Here is a 25,817-nt window from a genome sequence, read left to right as displayed (position 1 = left end):
CACATGATCATGCTCCTGAAATATTTCTTCCATCGCTCTTTGGTACAATTCAGGACTCGACTTAATTCCCATCGGCAAACGTAAGTACAAATAACGACCCCCACGGAGTGTTAAAAGCGGTGAGTAACTGACTATTCTCATCGAGCTGTAGCTGATAGTATCCCATGTTCGCATCTAGGACAGTAAAATACTTGCTTCCATTAATACGGGTAAGTACATCCTCTAGTGTATTGATAGGGTGGTATTCTCTCAGTAGTGCTTTATTAAGAAACTTAGGATCAATGCAAATTCTCACTGAGTTTCCGTCTTTCTTGTGTACAATATGTAGTTGATTACACCACGGTGTCGGTATACCAACTGGTACTTTCGAAATGATCCCTTGTGACTCTAAAAAAGTCTAACTGTACTTTGGTTCTGTCTCTCATCGCTACAGGAATCGGCCTAGCAGCCTGTGACACAGGGCCATCTTTGTAATCTGGGTCAATAGACAACGTACATTTTCCCGGTATTTTGCCTACTCTGTCTGTGGGAAATCTGTCTTTATACTGAAGCAAAATTTCACGAATACTCTGTGGCACTTTGTTTATATTAGGAACCCGGGCTAGGAACTCGGAGTCTAACTGAGTCTGGGTTTTAGTACACTTATTTGATTTATCAATCGAAGGGGGGCGTACTTGTGTTGATTCATGAGGGGGGGCTTTGAACAGTGGGAATCTCGGAACCTGGAGGTAGCCTACGTTGTGAACTCCGATCATGCGAGTATTTACCTTGTACATAAGTACTAATTGCATTTACTTTTTGTATTAACCCAAACTTAGTACTAGATTCACCTCCAAGAAGATTAGGTACATCACTATCAACAACCTCACAATCAATATCATACATTTTGCTTTTGTGAATAACAGTAAATGTAGTTTTTCCAACAGGTGTGATCTTATGATTACCAAATGCTTTTATGGTTACCTGTGACTTAGACAAAGGTAATGAACCATGAGGTGCCATGCGATCAAATGACTGTTTACTCAATATATTACACTCTGCCTGTGTGTCTATTTTCATACGCACTGCACCTTTACCCTGTTCATATGGGGTACTTAATATGACAATACTCAGTAGGTTTGTTTACACCAATGGAGTAAATATTCAAAGAATTCATACTTTCCTCTACATTACACATTTCATAACAATCATCATAATCATTGACATCTTGAAAATAATCATCACATGTGTTTACAAAATGTACATTTCTATTCTTATTTCTACACGTGACAGCAAAGTGACCTCTTAATTTACAATAATTACAAGTTTTCTCTAATGCTGGGCATCTTTGTTGACTGTGATGTGGTAGTTTTCCACACCGAGTACAGTTCCTCTGTGGCGGTCTCCGTGTCGTGGCTCCTCTGTAGACCTGTGTGCCTCGGCTTTGCTGGTTTCTGGAACCTTGACTTCTGTGGCGACTACGACCTCTGCTTTGACCTCGACGTACACAGTTTACATCTGTTACGGTACTTGTGGGTCCTTCGATTTCCTTCAGTGATTCTAGTTTCTGTTCATGGTGATGACATTTCTCTGTAATCTGTTTCAGTGTCAGATCCTCTGACCACAGTCTATCTCTTAATGCTCGATCACTGACGCCTACGCTGATTTGTTTACACAACTGTTGTTCGAGAGTATCACCATACTCACAGTTCTGTGCTATCTCTCTAAGTGCACTGATATACTGGGACACAGTCTCACCTGGTTGCTGCTTTCGGTCCTCAAACTTTTCATGTACAACTTTGTTACCTTGGTTGGCTGAAAATAGTTGTCGAATTCTCTGATTACATGTTTATAGTTCTTCTGTTGAGCTTCTGTCAGTCCAAAATTGTCGAAAACTGTTGTATTTCGACCCGAGTGTGTAAAACAATATAGACACTTTACGTTCTTCTGTTGCCTCTGATAACCCTGATGCCATGAAGAAAATCCGCAAATCTTGTTTGAGATTCTTCCATGCCGCACTAGCATTCGTCTTGTCATTAAAAACAGGTGGCTTGAAACTTGCCTCCGCCATTTTTCTGGGTAGAACACGTGTGTTTCCGCGAGAATCGTATCTCGTACGATTATGTCAATTTACAGTTTGTGAACGTAAAGTTTGTATTTATCTTGACTGTGTGTCGCTTCTAAGGCACAATTTAAATAAAACTTCCACTTCTGACAACCATGTTATGTCTTTGGGTTCTCATAAAACACTTGTTATCGAGTAACAACAAAACTCAGACGTGCCGCAGCTTCCTGTACTTTATTTAGAATAGCCTCGCACATACAAAATACTAAGTGCTGATTGGCTAATAATGTCACATACATAACAGAGGGAAGGCAGGTAGTCATCACCACCCACCGCCAACTCTTGGGCTACTCTTTTACCAGCGAAAAGTGGGATTGACCGTCACATTATAACGCCCCCACGGCTGGGAGAACGAGCATGTTTGGCACGACTCGGGTGCGAACCCGCGACCCTCAGATTACGAAGCGCACGCCTTAACGCGTTAACCCATGCCAGGCTCTTACAACTACCTCACAACAGCCACTATACAGAACACGTGTAAAATTATGGGGTCTGAATACAACTGTGCTCTTTTCTATAACTACACAGTTGGATTTAAAGCCAAATTTTACGTAAATAAAACCAAACCTAAGAGCAGAAACTCCATCAGCCTACCTAGAAAAATATGATGGCGAAAACAACAAAGGTGACAAAAAATCCAGCAGTTCAACAAAATACCAACAGAAAAGATTTATGAAATTCTAACAGATAAAGTGCAAGCCTAAAATAGTGAATGAATATCCACATATTAACTGGAAGACAGCAACATGGAAAACAAAAAACAAAAGAAGAGACATAAATTATAAAATAGCACATAATATGGTAAGTACTATAAACAGACAGAAAGTCATGAAATAAAAGGAATGTCCGTCATGCCAGTACACAGAACCAACAAAACATGCTTTCTATGACTGTGCACACTTAAAAGTATATTGGTGGAAGATATCCGACATTTTTCACACGGGTTTGATTAGTTACACTACAGTCCTCTTCAATACTTCACTACCTGTAAAAATCATCAGAAGTTGTCCTACTTCTTTATGGTAAGTGAATTTAAATACCAGATATGGTCCGAAGATGTGAGGCTCTTTACCAAAGCATAAAGTGTTCCGGTGGTCATGAGAAGAATCAGATCAAATACGAGAATTAGGTTAAAAATCGATAAGTATCGATTAATGAATGAAGAATTCAACAAGAGACGGGCCCCAGAAGGGTCGAAAATAATGTAACTGAAAGACGGACTCATAGACCTCAAATTCTAAATTCACTATGCTGAAGTAAACATCACACGTTGACTTCAAGTGGACGACGGAGGAAGGAACCACGGCGGACCAGCCAACCCTGGAGGTGCAAACCTGGTTAGTGAGTGTGTTTGTGTACTTCACAGGTGTAGGTGCTTGGACAAATGGCTCATGGACCGTAAAAATAGTGACTTTGACTACACATGTGAAGTTGTGTATCGTGTTCTCCAAATGTGTTCAAGAAGATATCAACACACGGCAGGAAATCCAGAGGGAACTGCGTCGAAGGAGTACTACAGAACAAGAAACATGGAAACAATAGGCTGGAGACATGCCCTATCCCTCTTCTACAAGTAGGGGTTTAGCTAGAATACTTAGCGTGTTCTCTAAGCTGACGGGATGGACGCAGGATACAGGAGATGGAGTTAGGAAGCCTACTCCTAGGGTACAGACCGTACTCTGGAGCCTGTCGCGTGGCGGGCGGTGCTTGGCAGCGAATGGCGCAGGAACCCCTGTGTGGTTAGCTGTCACGGTGGCGGGTGTTGGGTACACGTAGGTGAGCCCGGAACACTCAGGTTAGTGATGGAAGCCGATTCTTTGAGAAGAGAAAGATCTACATGGTAAAGTACTGACTTGGAGTCTGGCTACTACACAAACTTGATAACCCGGAGTAATGACATCAAGTCGCTCAATATAGGTAAGAGTTTAAATTCCGAGCAAAAATCAAATGTAGACTACAGCCGAGTTCCAACGGCAAAGTAAACACGTAAAGTTAAAAATATTAATGTCATTGTTAACGTTTTTATTATTGTTTACAGAGATTATCAGTACTGTTATTACTGTTTACAGAGATTATCAGTACTATTATTACTGTTTACAGAGATTATCAGTACTACTATTACTGTTTACAGACATTATCAACACTGTTATTACTGTTTACAGAGATTATCAATATTGTTATTATTGTTTACAGACATTATTAATATTGTTATTACTGTTTACAGACATAATCAATATTGTTATTACTGTTTACAGGCATAATCAATATTGTTATTACTGTTTACAGACATTATCAATATTGTCATTATTGTTTACAGACATTATCAATATTGTTATCACTGTTTACAGACATTATCAATATTGTTATCACTGTTTACAGACATTATCAATATTGTTATCACTGTTTACAGACATAACCAATATTGGTATTACTGTTTACAGACATTACCAATATTGGTATTACTGTTTACAGACATAATCAATATTGTTATTACTGTTTATAGGCATTATTAATATTGATTATTATTGTTTACAGACATTATCAATGTTGTTATTGTTGTTTACAAACATTATTAATATTGATATTATTGTTGACAGACATTATTAATATTGTTATTACTGTTTACATACATTATTAATATTGTTATTACTGTTTACATACATTATTAATATTGTTATTATTGTTTACAGACATTATTAATATTGATATTATTGTTTACAGACATTATTAATGTTGTTATTATTGTTTTCAGACATTATTAATATTGTTATTATTGTTTACAGACATTATTAATATTGGTATTATTGTTTACAAACATTATTAATAATGTTATTACTGTTTACAGACATTATTAATATTGATATTATTGTTGACAGACATTATTAATATTGTTATTACTGTTTACATACATTATTAATATTGATATTATTGTTTACAGACATTATTAATATTGTTATTACTGTTTACATACATTATTAATATTGATATTATTGTTTACAGACATTATTAATATTGTTATTATTGTTTACAGACATTATTAATGTTGAAATTATTGTTTACTGGCTATTGTTGCTGAAACTAAAGTACAAAGAAACAAAAGTATTGTTTAAATGGAACCCTTGTTGTTGTTTTTCTTTCCTTCTTACATTTTTAGAAAAGTGGATTGGTTGGTTTCATTTGGTGATATACGAGGTCTGTTCAAAAAATACGCGAACTGTTTGAATTGCGCGGCTCCAGTTGGTTCCACGGGAATCCGCTTGGTGTCGCTAGGTTCGCATAGATCAGCTGATTACGACGCCATTTCCCGATTGCAGATATCTTCATTTGTGTATTAGCTACGTGGTTTTAAGTGAAGTGCAAATTTTCGTTTGGCGGAGTTCAGAATGAATGACCTGAAGGAGCAACGACTTGCTGTGAAATTTTGTGTTAAACTTGGAAAATCTGCGACTGAAACTTTTGCTATGCTTAACACGGCTTACGGTGATGTTGCTATGAATCGTACGGCATGTTTCAAGTGGCATGAACGTTTTAAGGATGGTCGACAGTCCATTGAAGATGATGAGCGTCCTGGACGTCCTTCCACGTCAACTGACGACCCACACGTCGACAAAATCAACACCCTGGTGCGGGCAAATCGACGTCTGACTGTCAGGGAGCTTGCTGAAGAGTATGGGATATCAGTTGGATCTTGTTACGAGATTTTGACCGAAACATTGAGGATGCACCACGTTGCTGCGAAATTTATGCCTCAGAACTCGTGAGTTTTTGGCCAAACACTCGATCACTGTTCTTCCCCACACAACCCCCTACTCACCTGACCTTGCTCCTTGCGATTTTTTCTTGTTCCCCAAACTCAAAAGACCCTTGAAAGGAAGAAGATTTGAGACGATTCCCGAGATTAAGGCAAATGCGACGAAGAAGGTGGAGGACATTACGAAAGAAGCGTACCAGGACTGTTTCAACAAGTGGAAACACCGTTGGGATAAGTGTGTGCGTTGGGGAGGAGAGTACTTTGAAGGGGTCCCAGACCTGTAACTTCTAAACAAAGTACATTTTGTTTTATGACGTCAGTCCACGTATTTTTTTAACAGCCCTCGTATGTTCATTCAAGTTATTACTTATTTGTGTCTAATTATTAGTAGTTCTTAAATTTTCTATAATTAAATTGACTCACAAATGTGGAAATTAACTTTTCAGTATCATATATTTACCCTTTAAATTATGTCATAGTCTGACAAATTTTGGCATTGGTTCACAAAATCGAACATCACCACTTGTACAGTCCAATAAAATGGTTGCATTGAGGTGAAACTGTTTCATACGCTGAGAAAATCGTTGATTTATAAAAAACCCTGCTTATTTTATAATTTGAATAACTGTCACGTGCGACGCCTTCGGGCCGATAATTATCACCACGAGATGGCAGTACGCAGTGGAGAGGCCATTTTTTAGAGAAGGTTTTTAAATTGGTTGGAGGATGTGAGGAATATATTTGATATTATTCGTACTGTCCATAAAACTCACACTATTAGTTTGTAGTCTCTTTCACGTAGTAAATATAGGAGTGTATAATATTTTGTCACTCTTTACTTAAAGGTGCTACCGACAGATTTAGCACCGTTTTTCACTTTATCGAAATATTCCGCCTGCCGTCTCTCCCATCCAGAGCCGTGCTAGAAACGGGAAAAATTTATAGGAAGGAAAGTGACGATTCTGTAAGTTAAGTTCTAGACGTGCAATATATGAAACGCTAATAGAACATTTATATCTATATATATTATTTTAAACATGTTTTGAACTGATAACTGGACGTTAAGCTGATATTAGAATAGCGGAACATGTGAGTGGGTATGGAAAGAAATGTAATTTTCCTGCTTGTACGTACATTCACGACAGTTAGGCTTACCGCTGAACTTTGCGAGTTCTGTTACTGTTAGTACCACTATAAATGTACGTCATATAATTTCTTGTCTTGTGTTTTTTGAAACATATTTCCGATATTGTGCGTGTTTAGCGGTCTCTCACTGACAACCACCCTTGTTAAGAAATGGCAGCATTCACATTGTTCATTGTCGTATTTCCGTCTACGTATCGTGTTCCGAGTGTTATTGAACAATGAATCTCGTCGGGTTATTAGGACTTAGCAATCGTTACGTTATGAAAGCCTGAACACAAAAATGACTTTCTGAGCATTCTTCATCCAAGAATTTAATTTATTTATAACGTGACCGAAAATGGCCTTCCTCGCCTCTAAACATGCACTTTGCCGTTTAAATTATGATGGACTTGGTCGACTGGCAAGTGGGCATCTTTTTCAACATGGCTGGAAACATACACAATCTATCCAGCAGGTAAAGTTATTTTATCATGTATAAGTTAAAAAAGAAACACATTTAGGGATTGTGTTATTAATATTGTATTACAAGTATGGTTTTCCACCTGAAATAGAGGAAAAATATCGTTCTGTCTTTGGAAATTACGGGAAATTTGTCAGCTGGACTTTTAACGAAAGACATAGATTGTTGTCTTGAATAAAACATCATTTTCAAAAGCACAAAAATAAGAAACCAAAACTGTTGAATCAGTCATAATCAGTTATACTTGCCATGACATGTTAGTGTTATTTCTATTACATGTTTTAACATTGCATTATTTATTGAGTCTCTTTATGATTTTCTATAACTGAAGGAATGTATGATAAAAGTTTTATAACATTCGTTTTATGGATCAGATGAATACAGTGTTAAAAATATAATACAACTAATACTAATGTTTTATGACAAGTTTAGTTAATTATAATCATAAAACGTATTGTTTTAAGCTCTATTTTATGTTGTAATTTGTTAACTAGAAGGGGCTGTGGACTTTATGGATAACGTTAAGACCGAAAGGTTTAACAGTATAGGCCTAGAAAGTTCTAAACGTTTGATGTCAAGTTTTCAGTGACCATCAAGTATTCCGAAGGCTAGATAGTAGCATATTTTTTGTGGTACAAGTCAAATCTTAGTGAATAAACAAACAATACAACTTCAAATGAAAAATTTAAAGAGTATATTTTGACAGGGGACCATCCGTTCTGATGGCTTGCTCTTATTTTAAATATAAACAAAAGAACTATTTAAACCAAAATTGTAATGCACAGCTCATTGCATTGGCTCGTTGTTAAGACAATTTACTATCTGGAAGCTTTCCGTTGTTTAATGAGTTAGTATTAAAACGTTTGTTGTCGCATCACTCTGGAATAAACATAATGAAGATCTCTTCTTTCTGAAGATATTTCCAAATCCAATCCTGTCGCGTAAATACGCCAGCTCTGCAGTTAACACAATGCATGCATACAAGAAAACAACATTGGGAAAAATTATTCTAAACTGAATCTCCGTTCATGAGAAATTGCAACCTCTTAGGTCATATTGTGGGATGATACTTCACTAATTTATCCACACAACTAATACAACATTTTTAATTGTTAAAACAAACAACAATGAAAACAAAATCTTTGGACTGTTGAGCCTTCTTTAATTTACCGGACCATCACAACAGTTATGTGACTGTAAAAGTAAGCCTACAACAATTTGCGACAGCGTTCAAGATTGTAGAAATTTTAAAGTAGGAAATAACCTAATTTGTTTTCATAACGTGGAATGAACGTCAAACTATTTTCACGTTAATGTAAACGAAAGAACAAACTTAGAACAATTTTCTAGACGTGGTACATTTTTAATACACGCGCAAAAACACAATAAAAAAGTTGTATCGTATCATCCATTTGGTTTAACAATCTCTAATTGTATAGTACTAAACTATAAACCAATTTAAACAACTGTATTGTATAGTATCTAAACTATAAACCAATTTAAACAGTTGAAACATTAAGCTCCCAGTTGATAATTCTTGGTCAGAATAAATACAGTAAATACATGATAATAGAATTGAGTTAATGGTCACTAATACTTCTTTGTCACACCTGGATTGTGTTTGAATTTCTTAAAGTATGTACTGAGGATGAAGGAAGAGAGAAAAGGATTTATCTATGAGACTAGTGATTCACTACACAAGAGAACAAAATATCACTTCCACCTTTTACAGGAACCAACGACAAGAAGAGATCTAAAACTCCATCTACCAGACTTTTCTGATGTGTAACTATAACAAAACGCGGTTTCCTGATGCGAAAATCGTATCTTAAACAAATTTTCTTAAGAATTCTGACAAATCCATTAAAAATATATCTGTAAAGCAAAGACCAACCTCACAAACAGTAAGGTAAAGTGCATGAACATTTTGAAAAAACCAAACAACTGACTCTTACACGCACCATAACTTTATGGCATTCCCAAACCACACAAAAAAGACTGCCCCATATAACCAAAATTATCCAGTTACAACTGATTTAACTATAATCTTGGTTACTACGTAGCATGAACCCTCACATCTTACATGATGCATATTGCTTATTAAAGATGTCTTTAACTTCTCAAATACATTAACCCAACTAAAGTTTTAATGGCCAGCTTTGACGTTGCATCAAAGAAGCCTGTAATGTAACACTTGTAGTGACTCCAATAATTTATTCATGTGTGTAATGTTACACTTGATTTTTACAGTAATGATTCCGGCCATGTAATTCACACCCACAGCATATTTTTTTGTTTTTCTTGTAGAATTCATAACAACAAAAACGAACACCGTTTTCAACAGCAAAAACTTTCTTCAAACAGACGGTTTAAGCATGGCTGACCGTGTTCCTACCAACATATTTATGGTCCAGATCGAAACACAAGCCATGCAGTTCACACTTTATATTTCCTTATACTGGTACAGATATGTCGACACCACTTGTACCGGTTTCACTTTTTTTTGGAAAACATAAACTCCATTCACCCTAAACCATTAAATTCAGCACTTTTAATAACATCCACAACATCAGATCCAACGCATGTTTCAAAAAACAAAATTCATTGAGATATCACTCACTTGTGGCCAGGTGTTTAAGGCACTCGACTCGTAATCTGAGGGTCGCGGGTTCGAATCCCGTCACACCAAACAAGCCCTTTCAGCCATGGGGGCATTAATAAGTTATGGTCAATCCCACAATTCGTTGGTGAAAGAGTAGCTCAAGAATTGGCGGTGGGTGGTGATGATTAACTGCCTTCACTCTTGTCTTACACTGTTAAATTAGGGACGGCTGGCGCAGATAACCCTCGTGTAGCTTTGCGTGAAATTCAAAACCAACAAACCAAACATCATTCACTGAAGATTCTAGAGCTCTGCTTACCCTGAAAAGGAGCTGAGTAATTCAACCCCCTCTGATCCTAAAGCAGTAACCATACCAACCAACACTGCAAGTAAAGGTAGAGGTCAAAGAGCACCTGACCCTCCGGGGTACATATGATACCCAAATCCCGATAGAAAGAGAGAGATCACTCACGCAGGTTTCTGCATCCCTTGGAAATTCCGCCCATGAATCCAAACAGAAAAATTAATATATTAAAATTCTAATACACATAGCTTCAAGACTTTCTCAACTCAGTCCATATATAAAGAAATCAACTCTATAAAGTGTCTCTTCATTCACGCCAACAAATTTCAACTGACAACTGTTGAAAGATTCCCACACAACCACCATAACAAAAACCAAACACAACTTTACCATTTACCTCTGACGTCAGCTCATAAATAATCAACTTAGAGAAAACTTGTCATCAGATATAACATTTCTGTTTACGTCAAATTCACCCCAAAACCTGACACAAAACTGAACTCAATATTAAATGAAAATTTAATAGAATCACGCAATTCAAACGACATTCATAAAATAAATCACACAATAACTCTCCGTGATTTTACAATGAAGAAACAGATAGAAAATTGGAAACCAGCTTTAATAAGCATAATATAAACATCCTATGTTTATTTCCATTGTAACTCAAAACGCATAATAAAGCTTAATTGAAGAAAACAGCTGTACCCTAAATCAACATCCCGGGGTAACAAGATATTTGTGTTAAACTCTTAAGCGATATCCGGTCATGTGATCTCTCTGTATTTGCACTGTGTATGTATAGCCATGTACTTCTGTTATTTGAGGGTGATGACATTTTGTCAAAATGTCGTTCAGTGATATAATAACGGTCTTTCGTTACCAAATCAAAGACACCTTAAAACTTATTTTCTTAAAAATGAACTTCTGGTTGTGAAGTTTTAACACACAATTTCTTATTAAAGATAGGGGGTTCCGTCTAGGGTGATTTTAATATAAAAAGGTTTAGAAACCATAATACCTTCAAATGAATTATTAATTTTGTTTATGATACTTTTGTAAGTATCCATAAAGATGTATCATAAGAGTATGAAACACATCTGGCCGAGTATAGTAACTTGACAAAATAGCATTTCTTTTAACATTATTTTAGTCGTTAGGAATGCCCACTGCATCTTACATGGAAGTATGTATATAGATATTAATGTACATTTATATAGTTGGTTTAATTATCTATATAGTAATTGTGTGAAATGTGTCATTTCTTTTTAAACTCTGCAAAATAACCACTAATTCCACAGCACTGTTTCTGTTGTCATCAGGTTTTGAACATTTGTTAACGGCATCTCACAAGATAACTTAGGATTAACGTCGCAGTCATGACATAAAAATTTAAAAATTCATCCAGTATTTCATGCATTAGCAAATTATTTGTTATTTATTTTCAGCTAGCGTATAGCCCATCAAAAATGGCGGTGTTACCGCCTCTACTCGTAGTATACCTTAACCTAACATTTCATAGCTAAACGAAATATATAAATTGTTGTTTAGAGCTCATAAGGTAGGTAATTTAATATGTAACATTGTACAAGAACTTTCCTCACGGACTTTGAAATAAATAAATTTTGCGAAATCAAGATTGACCAAAAACAGGCAGAAAAGTGCTCTCGAGACACTCAGTGTTGGAATTATTTCTTTGTAAGCCAATCAAAATTATGATCACTCATGAAACGTGGCGTATTTATAGAATAATTATTGGTTAAAAATCAGATTAACAATTTTTAAAGATATAAAAAAGCCAGTACGGTTTGATAACGTTGTATTTCAACAATGGCTTTTATGTTAAGTTGCTCAACAACAAAACTAGAACCTAATATTGTTGTTCGTCTATGTACTGAAAGTATAAAATGAAATATATTTGTTGATTTCTTTGTCTTCATTGATTTAAAAGGTTTGTTTTTGTATTAAAAGCGTTGATGATATAACAGAAAATGGCATAATTCAGAAACGATGTAAGTTTAAAATTTAATCGATATTTTTAATTTCATGATAAATTTGATGAACATGGCTCAAAGCTATGTGACCCCACGTTATGTCTTTAGGCTTGTTATTCTGACACTCACAACCCTGACAAGGTTTCTTGGCACTCGTCACTGAAGCCATAATAGACAAACAGTAATCGAACTGTTCTATTTGGATAAATGCATTTTGTTTTTATTACTTATGGTATTTCAAAAAATCTAGCGTGACGTGAAAGAATTACTTTTATATTAGTTAGGCAACTATATAGTATGCATTGCAGTTTGTTCACCCTTCTTTAAAAATGATTTCTTCTGTTTTTTGATAACGCTGTGGGAAATACGATAGACTTGATTAATTGGGTTGATTCTACAGGTCTTCAAGTTTAGTTGTATAGTTTTTTTACGGCTGTAACAATAAGCCTTAGTTATAAATATGAGAACATTTTAATGTTATTTTGGCATTGGCTAAATCTTTAATCGCATATCTGTATCAGTTCTCGAACGTTTTTAATGCATTTGTTTCGGCATAACTTTAAATCGGATATTGTTCAAGTTAAAACGGCTGGTATGGGAGAGAAAGCTCTGTGTAGAGCTTATCACGGATTATTATTCAAGTTAGTTTTAAAATTTGTAATAAAAATCACGTAAACTGCAAATTTTGACTTCCAACATTCTACAAATTGCAGCCAATGTGATTTTTTTTATCACAAATGTCAGGCTTAATGGTTACTTAGACCTAGCTTTTGGAGATTAAACCGCAATGAATACATTTTGTTTATTCTTTAAAATATTGAAGTGTTAAGTCATATGTGTAATTTGATTGATTAGCTGAAGTCGTTACTACTATAGTAGATATACGTAGAAATGCTGTTTTATTTATCTTTATTCACTTCTTTATTTCGTAATAACTTTTGAAAACTAATATTTCAATCAGTTGATCGCAGTCTGTTCACTCGCTCTACACAGTTCTAAACTTTAAAATAAGTCACATATAGAACAAATTCAATGAGCTAGCAGATATTAAACCCACGTTAGCAATTCAGTTTATTCAATTACAATTAAAGCCTGTGTTTTATAGTTTTCCAAAGGAGTTTTTAATGTCATTGATCTGTATCAAACTAAATTCAAAGGCACAAAATGGGCTATTTGTGCTGTGTCCACCACGGGTATCGCAAAACCGATGTTGTTGTTTTTAATAGTTAAAAACTTTCAAGACGACCCCTGAGCCACGTTGTTATGCAGGATTGTGAAGTTTTACTTGTATACAGTTATACAGATGTTAAATTGATCATCACAAATATAATGTAAAACTTGAAGCTGAAACCAGTGTTTATGTTTGTAATTGAGGTATAGCTTAGTCTTTTTTTAATTAAATATATTTACGATAACAGTTATTGATTAGAAAATTTAATATCTATTTTTATTGTTATGATATTTTACTAGTATTACATTTTCATAAGAGATTATTTTGTATTTTTATCTTATTTTATGAATTTAGGATTAACAGAAATCTCTTAAATTGTCCGAATCTTGTCAGATATTATTTAAAGGCGTAAGATATCCAATTGATAAAATATTCTGATCTTTCAGAATAGCATAATTGGCTATACTTAGTACAGGGTTCATTTTTAGTTTTAATCTAAGAAAGTAGCTTGCTCTAATTAGAACTTAATATTAACTAATATCGCGTTTTCTTTTACATAGTTGTTTAATTTTAAATATTTAAAACTTATTACATAAGTTAAAAAAATTAATGAACATAGTTACTAGATGGGGCTGTGGTGCTTGCAAAGCTATTTAGAACTGCATTTATTCTATAATGCCCTTCACGCGGTTTATCGGTGGGATTTGGTTGCGATTACAAGGCGCGTGTTAATCATAGTAGAGGTCAACAATTACGATTTATTAAGCCGATTTGTTAACATTTTTCACATAAAAATATAAAACATAATAGTTGACTATGTTTTCAGAAAGTACAAGTCTAGGGTCCTTAGGGTTAAAAACCTATTTCGGGTTTGGAGCTGTTGTAGCAGTATCTTTGATAACAACATCTCGATTTATTTGGCGAATCAAAAAGAAAAACAAAATAACCAGAGTTATTGATACAGTAAGTACCAAGTAGTAAATTAAATATGAAGCTTGAAACATTTTTGCTAGTTATGTTAATTTAAAATTAAATATTTTAGTTTCTAGAAATGGACAATAAATAACGAAATACAAACCGCGTCACATTTTATATTAGCGAATTATTGGTATTTCTGTCATTGCGCGCTGTGTATTTGTCAAATTAAATAAATTTGGTTTAATTTTATATTACACATTTTGTAACTTGTGGAACTAAGAAGGTACAGTAAGGTTTCAGTAAAGAGGTAGCAGATAGGTGTCAACTTCACCGATATTCTGGTTACAGTATTATTTCGGAGAAACCTGTTGTTGGTCGTCGAATTAATGTGTACGTCATCATAAGAAAATCACTGGGCTAAATTTCATCCATAGTGTTCATACTATGTGAGAGATTGTATTTTTTAAATTCTAATAGTTAATGTTTTAATATTAGGAGCAAAATAAGTAACCAGGACGTTATTTACATAATATACATATGTGAGTGTCAAGTACAACTAATAGGGATATGTAACACATTAGTGAGCAAGGTTAGTGCTTTTATATATTCTTTTGAATTCATATGTGTATATATGTTGTTTTTATTAGCAGTATTTAGAAATTGTCTACTACAAGTACATTCTGTGCTCTTAGAATTAAGAGTGGTATTGGTATGTTTTAAACCAGATTGAAGAATTCCAGATGCCAAATGTTCGGATGAAATATCCAGACAGAGTTGAAGATATTGTGTGCCAGCTAATCAAAGGTGGTGCTTCAAGACTACAGGTATATCTAGACCCATTAATGTTTTCTACTGATTGTTCAGAGTTGTATAATGTATTGTTTGATGTCCTGTGGAAAATCAAAAATGAGAAGTAGGATGAAAACAGTTACACTTTGACCTTGTAATCCAAGCAGAACAATTCTTGTGAGTGAATCCACATAACAACAAGAGTACAAGTCATGCCAGGTCACTGAGTCTCGGTGCGTGACACAACAAATGAGACTTATCATTTAGTTTATCCTCTGGTTCGTCTGTCTAGAGGATTTAATGTGTTATACCAACTGTTCATATATTAATTTCAATAAAATGTTTGGAAAGAAAAAAGCTTCTCAAATATAGAAGAAATAAAATTCCATATTTTGTTATGCTTGGCCTGGCCTGGTGGTTATGACACTTAACTTTCAAATTGAGGGTAATGGGTTTGCTCATCTTTTCAGGTGTAAGGACATTATAATGTGATAGTCAGTTCCACTATTTGTTTGTAAAGAATAACCTTTCTGTCTACTCGGCCATTTTAAGAACAACTAGCTTGACTAGTCCTTGGGTAACTTTATGCAAAATTCTACAAGAAAGAAACAACTTTTTGTTATAGTAATAATTCAAATAATAAAAAAATGTTGATGTATTTTGATAAGCAGGAATAATCAAAGTAAATCTCACTTAGATACATTATAAAAATGTTGGCAAAGAGTCAATAGGAAGTTCAGAGAAGAAACTGTGTATACATGAAATAAATTATCATTGTGTGTATAGTTTCTTAAGATTAATCTGTATGGATGTATCATTCAGTATATTGAAGATTGTAAATATTAATGAAAATCAGTTTCTTTCATTTGAAATAAAAATATGGTACTTAATTAGCTACAAGTTGGTTGTTAGTTATACAGTTTCTCTAGAAACTTCATTAAGTGAAATTTAAAACCTAGAATCCATCTTCAGTTAAATGAGAAGTTAGTGTATCATATGTTTTGTTGTTTTTTAATTTGGTTTCAACATTAACTTTCACAATCCTAATCCACCTTTATGTCACAAATCAATTTTTGTTTGTATTTTTGTTATTGAAGGTGATATCAGACTTTGATCATACTATCACCCGTATTCATTACCAACAAAAGCCATGTAGCAGCACTTACAGTAAGTAATGTTAATCACCAGATATCTCCTTATTTATACAGCTAAGTTATTTAGTTATAGTTTCCAGAAAACAAAATAAAAAGTATTGTACCTGAAATTACAGAGTTATGTTTCCTTTCAGTTTATACTTGTAGTGATTTGTTGGAGAAATAGTAAATGATTTGGACTAACTGTTTATGTTCATTAAATGTTGTATTTGGTGAATTCATGGGCAGTATAAGTTTAAATGATAGTTCAGATGTTTTGAAAAAATTATTAGTGAATCATCATGTATTAATTACTTCATTAAAAATTAAATCTGCTTCTTGGTAGCGGTAGTGCTGCCCTCTGTTGTACAGAAAGTGTAAATTCAGATTACTTTATTAATTTGAGGCATATATAAACAAAGTTAAGAATTGTATGGTGTGAAATATTGTATTTTTGAAAATAAATACTTGTAATAATATTTATCTTTCAATGTTAATTTGAGTTGCTGTATCATTGGAATGTGTTACTATTTGTTCATACTTAGGAAGTTTTAATATTTATAAACACTGTTACAATGTTAGACTTATAATAAGTTGCTACAAGACTGGTGAGCTCTGGTATGATACTGTAATGTCTTCAGTTGTTGTTGTTTTTTTCCAGACGAAGTGTCATGTGACCATAAACTAACTGCTTCCTAGAATAAATACGTAAGATAACACAGATTGATATTTATTATAGTCAAAGTTAATGGGTTTAAAAAATAATCTGTGAAATACAAAGACTTTGTTTAATACTGTCGTAACTTTTCTAAACAAATGAGAATTTGAGTTTCTATTTTGATCTGTGAGATTTCAAACAAGGTTTTATTAATTTGCATAGGGTGAAACTATATCTATTGGTCAGTTTAGCTGTTTAATTTACTATTACAGCTATCCTGGACTCCAGTCCTTACATCCCAGAGGACTGTCGAATAAAGGTGAATTTAATTATTTTATTTGTAATATGTGTTACTTTTAATCTAATAAAGTAACTCATCAGCACGAAACTTTTTTTTTAATCAACTCGTATAGTTGCAAAGAAAACATCTGTTGCATAATTTATTGTTTCTTTTAATTATTAAAAAACAAAACTAAACCGTGTTAAAGTATTTTAACTCAGGCAGGATAAAGAGAATGTAAGTTTTGTTTTCATATTTGTTACAATGAATTCTCTACAGGTATCTCACTCTCAGCATACTTTTATAAAGTATTCACTTCATTACAGCTTGTACTAATATCGAAAAGCATCAATCTGATGAAATGGTTGTGTAACTTTACCAGTTCACTTCATTACAGCTTGTACTAATATCGAAAAGCATCAATCTGATGAAATGGTTGTGTAACTTTACCAGTTCACTTCATTACAGCTTGTACTAATATCGAAAAGCATCAATCTGATGAAATGGTTGTGTAACTTTTCCAGTTCACTTCATTACAGCTTGTACTAATATCGAAAAGCATCAATCTGATGAAATGGTTGTGTAACTTTTCCAGTTCACTTCATTACAGCTTGTACTAATATCGAAAAGCATCAATCTGATGAAATGGTTGTGTAAGTTTACCAGTTCACTTCATTACAGCTTGTACTAATATCGAAAAGCATCAATCTGATGAAATGGTTGTGTAACTTTACCAGTTCACTTCATTACAGCTTGTACTAATATCGAAAAGCATCAATCTGATGAAATGGTTGTGTAACTTTACCAGTTCACTTCATTACAGCTTGTACTAATATCGAAAAGCATCAATCTGATGAAATGGTTGTGTAACTTTTCCAGTTCACTTCATTACAGCTTGTACTAATATCGAAAAGCATCAATCTGATGAAATGGTTGTGTAAGTTTACCAGTTCACTTCATTACAGCTTGTACTAATATCTTACCAGTTCACTTCATTACAGCTTGTACTAATATCGAAAAGCATCAATCTGATGAAATGGTTGTGTAACTTTACCAGTTCACTTCATTACAGCTTGTACTAATATCAATTTGATGAAATGGTTGTGTAAGTTTACCAGTTCAAAAGCATCAATCTGATGAAATGGTTGTGTAACTTTTCCAGTTCACTTCATTACAGCTTGTACTAATATCGAAAAGCATCAATCTGATGAAATGGTTGTGTAACTTTTCCAGTTCTCCTTTTTGGTAACCCTAAACGAGTTCATTGTATTCCAAGGAAGCATCTCTAGATACCTTTCATTGTGAAATAATAAACAATATTTTCTAAAGCCTTGCACTCATTAACATAGTTCCAATTTCTTTATTCAGCCAATAGTCACATACAATGGTTCTTTTGAAAATTTAACCTTGTTGTCCAGAGGGTAAGAACTTGTGTCTTGACACATGTTATGTTATTTTCTTCACCATTTGACTTGGTTTAATATTAGAACTGTGACCACTACAGAACACCAGTGTTTGAAAGTTTAATTTATAAATGATACCTGTGTTAAACATCTATTTACAATTAAAAGGATTACAATGTTGAAATTGTTACTCAATAAATAGTTATTAAATAGAGGGCCTTGTCCTTAAAAAAAACACGTTTTGGTATTCTGTGACACCACCTTCAGGAGTTTTGATGTGATATGAAAACAGATTCAAGTTTCTTAAAACATGCAGCCAGAGACAGAAGATATAAACTTGAAATTATTGATAGATTATGCATCAATATATTAAAATGTTAACATGTACAAGGTTAGAAGGCAAATATAAAGTAGATAAGATGAGAGTTTGTTTACTGTATGTTGAAAGCTTATCTAAATAAATAATATAATGAAAAGAATCCATAGAATGTAATGTAACATTCTATCTGTGTTGTAAGTTAAATAGTCTCATGAGTGTAATAGATAGAATAGAAAAAAACCTTGATAAATGTGGGGTTTATAGAATTTCTTCTATCTGTGGTCAAGTCTCCACTAACCAAACTTGTAGAAATTTAAAAATGCAGTATAAAAATACAAAGTAAATGAATTGGTAGTAGCTGAACATGTGGTAGAAACATCTTAGAAACGTATTAAATAAGGAAGTTGGTCTTGAGATAATAAAATACTTCACAGAAGTTTGGGTAGTTTAAACCTAGATGTCATTTTAGGCGTGTAATAATTACTTGGGTTTGTAAGTCCCCACCATTCGCATACTGTTACTCATTAAGATGGTGTCACAGACAATACAATATCTGTAGTTTTTTTTGGTAAGTCAGTGTTTTTAATAACTATTTATTTTTTAATGATTTTAACATTGTATTCTTTTTAACTGTGTAAAATTCATTGTGATTCTGTTCATATGTGATTATGCTAGACGTGCACTGTTAACTTGACAACAAGTTGTATAGTTTTGAATCTGTAGGATCCATGTGTTTACTGACAGTTATGTAAATGACATGTTCAGAATGTTTAAGGTAGAGAATAATGTTTTGTTCTATGAAGGTCTGAATACTGACACTGATTTGGTCTGGGAAATAAAAATTATATTAACATTTAGCAATAAGAAACAAATGTTATTGTTAAAAATTATATTAACATTTAGCAATAAGAAACAAATGTTGTCCTAACAATTTAAGTTTGGAAATAGACAGTTGAAAAATATATTTATGATTATTATGGGAAGTCATGATGAGATATGAACCTGGTGTTCGTGAGAAGTCATGATGAGATGTGAACCTGGTGTTCGTGAGAAGTCATGATGAGATGTGAACCTGGTGTTTGTGAGAAGTCATGATGAGATGTGAACCTGGTGTTTGTGAGAAGTCATGATGAGATGTGAACCTGGTGTTTGTGAGAAGTCATGATGAGATGTGAACCTGGTGTTTGTGAGAAGTCATGATGAGAAGTGAACCTGGTGTTTGTGAGAAGTCATGATGAGATGTGAACCTGGTGTTTGTGAGAAGTCATGATGAGATGTGAACCTGGTGTTTGTGAGAAGTCATGATGAGATGTGAACCTGGTGTTTGTGAGAAGTCATGATGAGATGTGAACCTGGTGTTTGTGAGAAGTCATGATGAGATGTGAACCTGGTGTTTGTGAGAAGTCATGATGAGATGTGAACCTGGTGTTTGTGAGAAGTCATGATGAGATGTGAACCTGGTGTTTGTGAGAAGTCATGATGAGATGTGAACCTGGTGTTTGTGAGAAGTCATGATGAGATGTGAACCTGGTGTTTGTGAGAAGTCATGATGAGATGTGAACCTGGTGTGAACCTGAGAAGTCATGATGAGATGTGAACCTGGTGTTTGTGAGAAGTCATGATGAGATGTGAACCCTGAGGTGAACCCTGAGAAGTCATGATGAGATGTGAACCTGGTGTTGAGAAGTGAGAAGTCATGATGAGATGTGAACCTGGTGTTTGTGAGAAGTCATGATGAGATGTGAACCTGGTGTTTGTGAGAAGTCATGATGAGATGTGAACCTGGTGTTTGTGAGAAGTCATGATGAGATGTGAACCTGGTGTTTGTGAGAAGTCATGATGAGATGTGAACCTGGTGTTTGTGAGAAGTCATGATGAGATGTGAACCTGGTGTTTGTGAGAAGTCATGATGAGATGTGAACCTGGTGTTCATTTAATAGCCACATCAGATAAGTTTGCAATATTGAATGTTTTACATTTTTTAAATAACATATTAAACTTCGTTGTTTAAAGTTAAGCATTTCTAAAACTTTAAATCTGTGAATATGAGATTTATCACATGAGTGTTGGAACTATGTAAGTACTGATTCTAAGGCATCTCAAGTATTTGTTTTGTTACTGAAAGTTTCTATGTAGCACATGTAGGAAGGCACTTTCTGTGTTCTGCTTAGTTATAAAAATTTGTTTGTATGGACTTTGAACTTTTGGTTAAATGAGAAAAGTTTTTACAATAACATATGTAATAACATTTATTGTTCTCATAAAAATGGTGACTCAGTGCTCTGTTAATTTTGATTTAGTGAAATGTACGATTTCTTTAGTGACTTTATAAAAAGTGATATCTGTTTGTTTCTTGATTCTGAAACTAAATATATGAAATTTCTGACATATAAAGTGTTCTAATTATTTGTAGTGCTTCAAAAAACAATACAGTATTCTTTGCTGCTTGTTTGTAGGCTAGAGCACTCCACAGTAACTATTATCCGATAGAAATAGACCCAACCATCAGTATTAAAGAGAAGATTCCGTGGATGATAGAATGGTGAGTAATGGAATACAGTACCTAAAAAAAATCTTTGTATTTGTTTGACCTGAAAGCTAGTTTCTTATCTTTTATTATTGTTTTGATATTTATAGTTTGCTTGGCTTATGCTTGTGATTTTTAAAAAAATATTTAACTTTTTTCTTCTAAGAGTTAGAGTCCTTACTTGTGTGTTTTCTGCGAAATGTTGACAACCCAGTTGATGTTTTAAACTGACACGAGTTATACCAGCTATTTTGATATACACAAATGTTGACTACCCAGTTGATGTTTTAAACTGACATGAGTTATACCAGCTATTTTGATATACACAAATGTTGACAACCCAGTTGATGTTTTAAACTGACATGAGTTATACCAGCTATTTTGATATACACAAATGTTGACAACCCAGTTGATGTTTTAAACTGACACGAGTTATACCAGCTATTTTGATATACACAAATGTTGACAACCCAGTTGATGTTTTAAACTGACATGAGTTATACTATTTTGATATACACAAACATATAAATTGTACTAGATATTTTGATATACACAAACATATAAATTATACTAGATATTTTGATATACACAAACATATAAATTATACTAGATATTTTGATATACACAAACATATAAATTGTACTAGATATTTTGGTATACACAAACATATAAATTATACTAGATATTTTGATATACACAAACATATAAATTATACTAGATATTTTGATATACACAAACATATAAATTATACTAGATATTTTGATATACACAAACATATAAATTGTACTAGATATTTTGATATACACAAACATAAATTGTATTAGATATTTTGGTATACACAAACATATAAATTATACTAGATATTTTGGTATACACAAACATATAAATTGTACTAGATATTTTGGTATACACAAACATATAAATTATACTAGATATTTTGGTATACACAAACATATAAATTATACTAGATATTTTGGTATACACAAACATATAAATTATACTAGATATTTTGGTATACACAAACATATAAATTATACTAGATATTTTGATATACACAAACATATAACTTATACTAGATATTTTGATATACACAAACATATAAATTATACTAGATATTTTGGTATACACAAACATAAATTATACTAGATATTTTGATATACACAAACATATAAATTGTACTAGATATTTTGATATACACAAACATATAAATTGTACTAGATATTTTGGTATACACAAACATATAAATTGTACTAGATATTTTGGTATACACAAACATATAAATTGTACTAGATATTTTGGTATACACAAACATATAAATTGTATTAGATATTTTGGTATACACAAACATATAAATTATACTAGATATTTTGATATACACAAACATATAAATTATACTAGATATTTTGATATACACAAACATATGAATTATACCAGCTATTTTGATATACACAAACATATAAATTATACCAGCTATTTTGATATACACAAACATATAAGTTATACCAGCTATTTTGATATACACAAACATATAAGTTATACCAGCTATTTTGATATACACAAACATATAAATTATACTAGATATTTTGGTATACACAAACATGTAAATTATACTAGATATTTTGGTATACACAAACATATAAATTATACTAGATATTTTGGTATACACAAACATATAAATTATACTAGCTATTTTGATATACACAAACATATAAATTGTACTAGATATTTTGGTATACACAAACATATAAATTGTACTAGATATTTTGGTATACACAAACATATAAATTGTACTAGATATTTTGGTATACACAAACATATAAATTGTACTAGATATTTTGGTATACACAAACATATAAATTATACTAGATATTTTGGTATACACAAACATATAAATTATACTAGATATTTTGGTATACACAAACATATAAATTATACTAGATATTTTGGTATACACAAACATATAAATTATACTAGATATTTTGGTATACACAAACATGTAAATTATACTAGATATTTTGGTATACACAAACATATAAATTATACTAGATATTTTGGTATACACAAACATATAAATTATACTAGCTATTTTGATATACACAAACATATAAATTGTACTAGATATTTTGGTATACACAAACATATAAATTGTACTAGATATTTTGGTATACACAAACATATAAATTGTACTAGATATTTTGGTATACACAAACATATAAATTGTACTAGATATTTTGGTATACACAAACATATAAATTATACTAGATATTTTGGTATACACAAACATATAAATTATACTAGATATTTTGGTATACACAAACATATAAATTATACTAGATATTTTGGTATACACAAACATATAAATTGTACTAGATATTTTGGTATACACAAACATATAAATTGTACTAGATATTTTGGTATACACAAACATATAAATTATACTAGATATTTTGATATACACAAACATATAAATTATACTAGATATTTTGATATACACAAACATATAAATTATACTAGATATTTTGATATACACAAACATATGTTATACCAGCTATTTTGATATACACAAACATATAAGTTATACCAGCTATTTTGATATACACAAACATATAAGTTATACTAGAATTTTGATATACACAAACATATAAATTATACTAGAATTTTGATATACACAAACATATAAATTATACTAGATATTTTGATATACACAAACATATAAATTATACTAGATATTTTGATATACACAAACATATAAATTATACTAGATATTTTGTTATACACAAACATATAAATTATACTAGATATTTTGATATACACAAACATATAAATTCACTTTTTTCTCTTCTTCTTGTGACATTTTCAGCACACTCTCCACTTTATCCACAACTTTCTATTTTCAAATGTCCAGTGTGTTGCATAAAACTGATGCATTGCTTTTTGACATGTTTGGTTTTTTTCCAAGCTTCAACATTTCACTTCCAGTCTAAAGATTGTGTATTCTTTTGCTTGATCACTTTGTTTTGTATTGCTATATTCTCAATCAGAGATCAATCTTTCAAGTTTCTGATTTGTGGTTAACCTGTGAGATCTTTGTGTAGCAGGTCTGGTACCATCCTGGACATTCTACCATTCATGTGTTGGCAAGCCCTAAAAAGTTCTTCAGCTGATTTTAAATTAATATTTACCAAGTTGCTGGTAGTTTTGTCATAAATGTTCAATGCCACATCTAATGTTTAACTCCAAGTTTTGGAGTTTTAAACCAACCTTGGAAAAATGGTATTTTTTTCCCTATTATAGTTCACATTTTTTAACAGGTTGTTTCAAGTCCAGACTCCCCTCAGTAGGGATTCCTGTACTTGGTGAGAGGACCTCCCAGGGAAGGTCCTATACTTTCAGTTTACCTCCCCTGGGATTTAAACATCCACCCACATGTTTGTGGTACATGGTGACCCATGAAGGGGAGGAGAGAATCCTGGTGGTTGACAGGTCCAACCCTATTGCACCACTTTGGCCTTGAATCCCTGTAGACCGACAGCCTTGGGGTGGCCCCCTTTCGGTCAGTCGGCTGGTCCACTTGGGCTGGGGTCAACCAAGTACTAGTGTTGGATGTTCTCAACAGATGTTGTGGACATTGTATCTGATGCTGGTATTTGAGTATAGTGCTCACGAAAACCTGACATTACTGCAGTATCTTTGTTTGGCACTGTACTGCGTCCCCTCGTAGAGCTCTGATGGGTGGGGTCAGTGGGCACTGAAATATTCCTTTTTTTTAATGGATCTTCCAAATAAATACTTAAAATAGTGAAAAAATAGTCCATAGGTAATGGAACACGTCTTGAAGATTTTGAGCAGCAATCTTCACCATCTGTATCACCTGTTGTACCTCATTTTCTTATACTACATTTTCTTTTAGACAAATCTTTAGGGCAGATGTCTCTCTTTTACATTCAGAAGGGACTAGAGGGAATCATTGGCTCTCCAGAGTCGGTAAAGAAGCTCCACTCTGGTGACATATTGGTGGAAATATCCACATCTCAACACAGTGAACTCCTCTTGCATTCAAAGGCTATTGAGGATATATCTATTGAGGTTACACCTAATGCTACTTTGAATTCATCACAAGGAGTTATTGTTTAGAGGGATTTGAAGAACATCCCTGAATCAGAGATTCCTGATGGTTTCTCCACCCAAAGAGTTTCTGCAATGAGACATATTTCCACTAGCAAAGATGGAAATATGATGCCAACTAATGTGTTCATTC

At 33.0% G+C, this 25,817-nt stretch overlaps 2 protein-coding genes across 2 annotated transcripts in view; one reads left to right on the top strand and one right to left on the bottom strand.

Moving 5' to 3' along the window:
* Positions 1-1,081: 1,081 nt before the first annotated feature.
* Positions 1,082-2,050, bottom strand: LOC143257779 (uncharacterized). Its single transcript, XM_076516811.1, has 2 exons — positions 1,921-2,050; positions 1,082-1,794 (listed from the first exon to the last, which is right to left on the bottom strand). The coding sequence occupies exons 1-2, from the start codon at positions 2,048-2,050 to the stop codon at positions 1,082-1,084; spliced, it is 843 nt and encodes a 280-aa protein (XP_076372926.1).
* A 1,605-nt stretch (positions 2,051-3,655) lies between these two features.
* LOC143257778 (cytosolic 5'-nucleotidase 3-like) overlaps positions 3,656-25,817 on the top strand; it is a 34,425-nt gene continuing 12,263 nt past the window's right edge. Inside the window, exons 1-7 of the mRNA XM_076516810.1 lie at positions 3,656-3,843; positions 3,951-4,021; positions 6,701-6,819; positions 15,176-15,274; positions 16,337-16,406; positions 17,303-17,349; positions 21,489-21,574. Of these exons, the coding sequence (XP_076372925.1) occupies positions 3,656-3,843; positions 3,951-4,021; positions 6,701-6,819; positions 15,176-15,274; positions 16,337-16,406; positions 17,303-17,349; positions 21,489-21,574 (680 nt within the window). The remainder of the gene's footprint in view (positions 3,844-3,950; positions 4,022-6,700; positions 6,820-15,175; positions 15,275-16,336; positions 16,407-17,302; positions 17,350-21,488; positions 21,575-25,817) is intronic.

The sequence above is a fragment of the Tachypleus tridentatus genome, chromosome 7 (genome assembly GCF_004210375.1).
Source record: "Tachypleus tridentatus isolate NWPU-2018 chromosome 7, ASM421037v1, whole genome shotgun sequence".
Lineage (NCBI taxonomy): Eukaryota > Metazoa > Arthropoda > Merostomata > Xiphosura > Limulidae > Tachypleus > Tachypleus tridentatus.
This window is presented reverse-complemented; position numbering and strand designations above follow the sequence as displayed.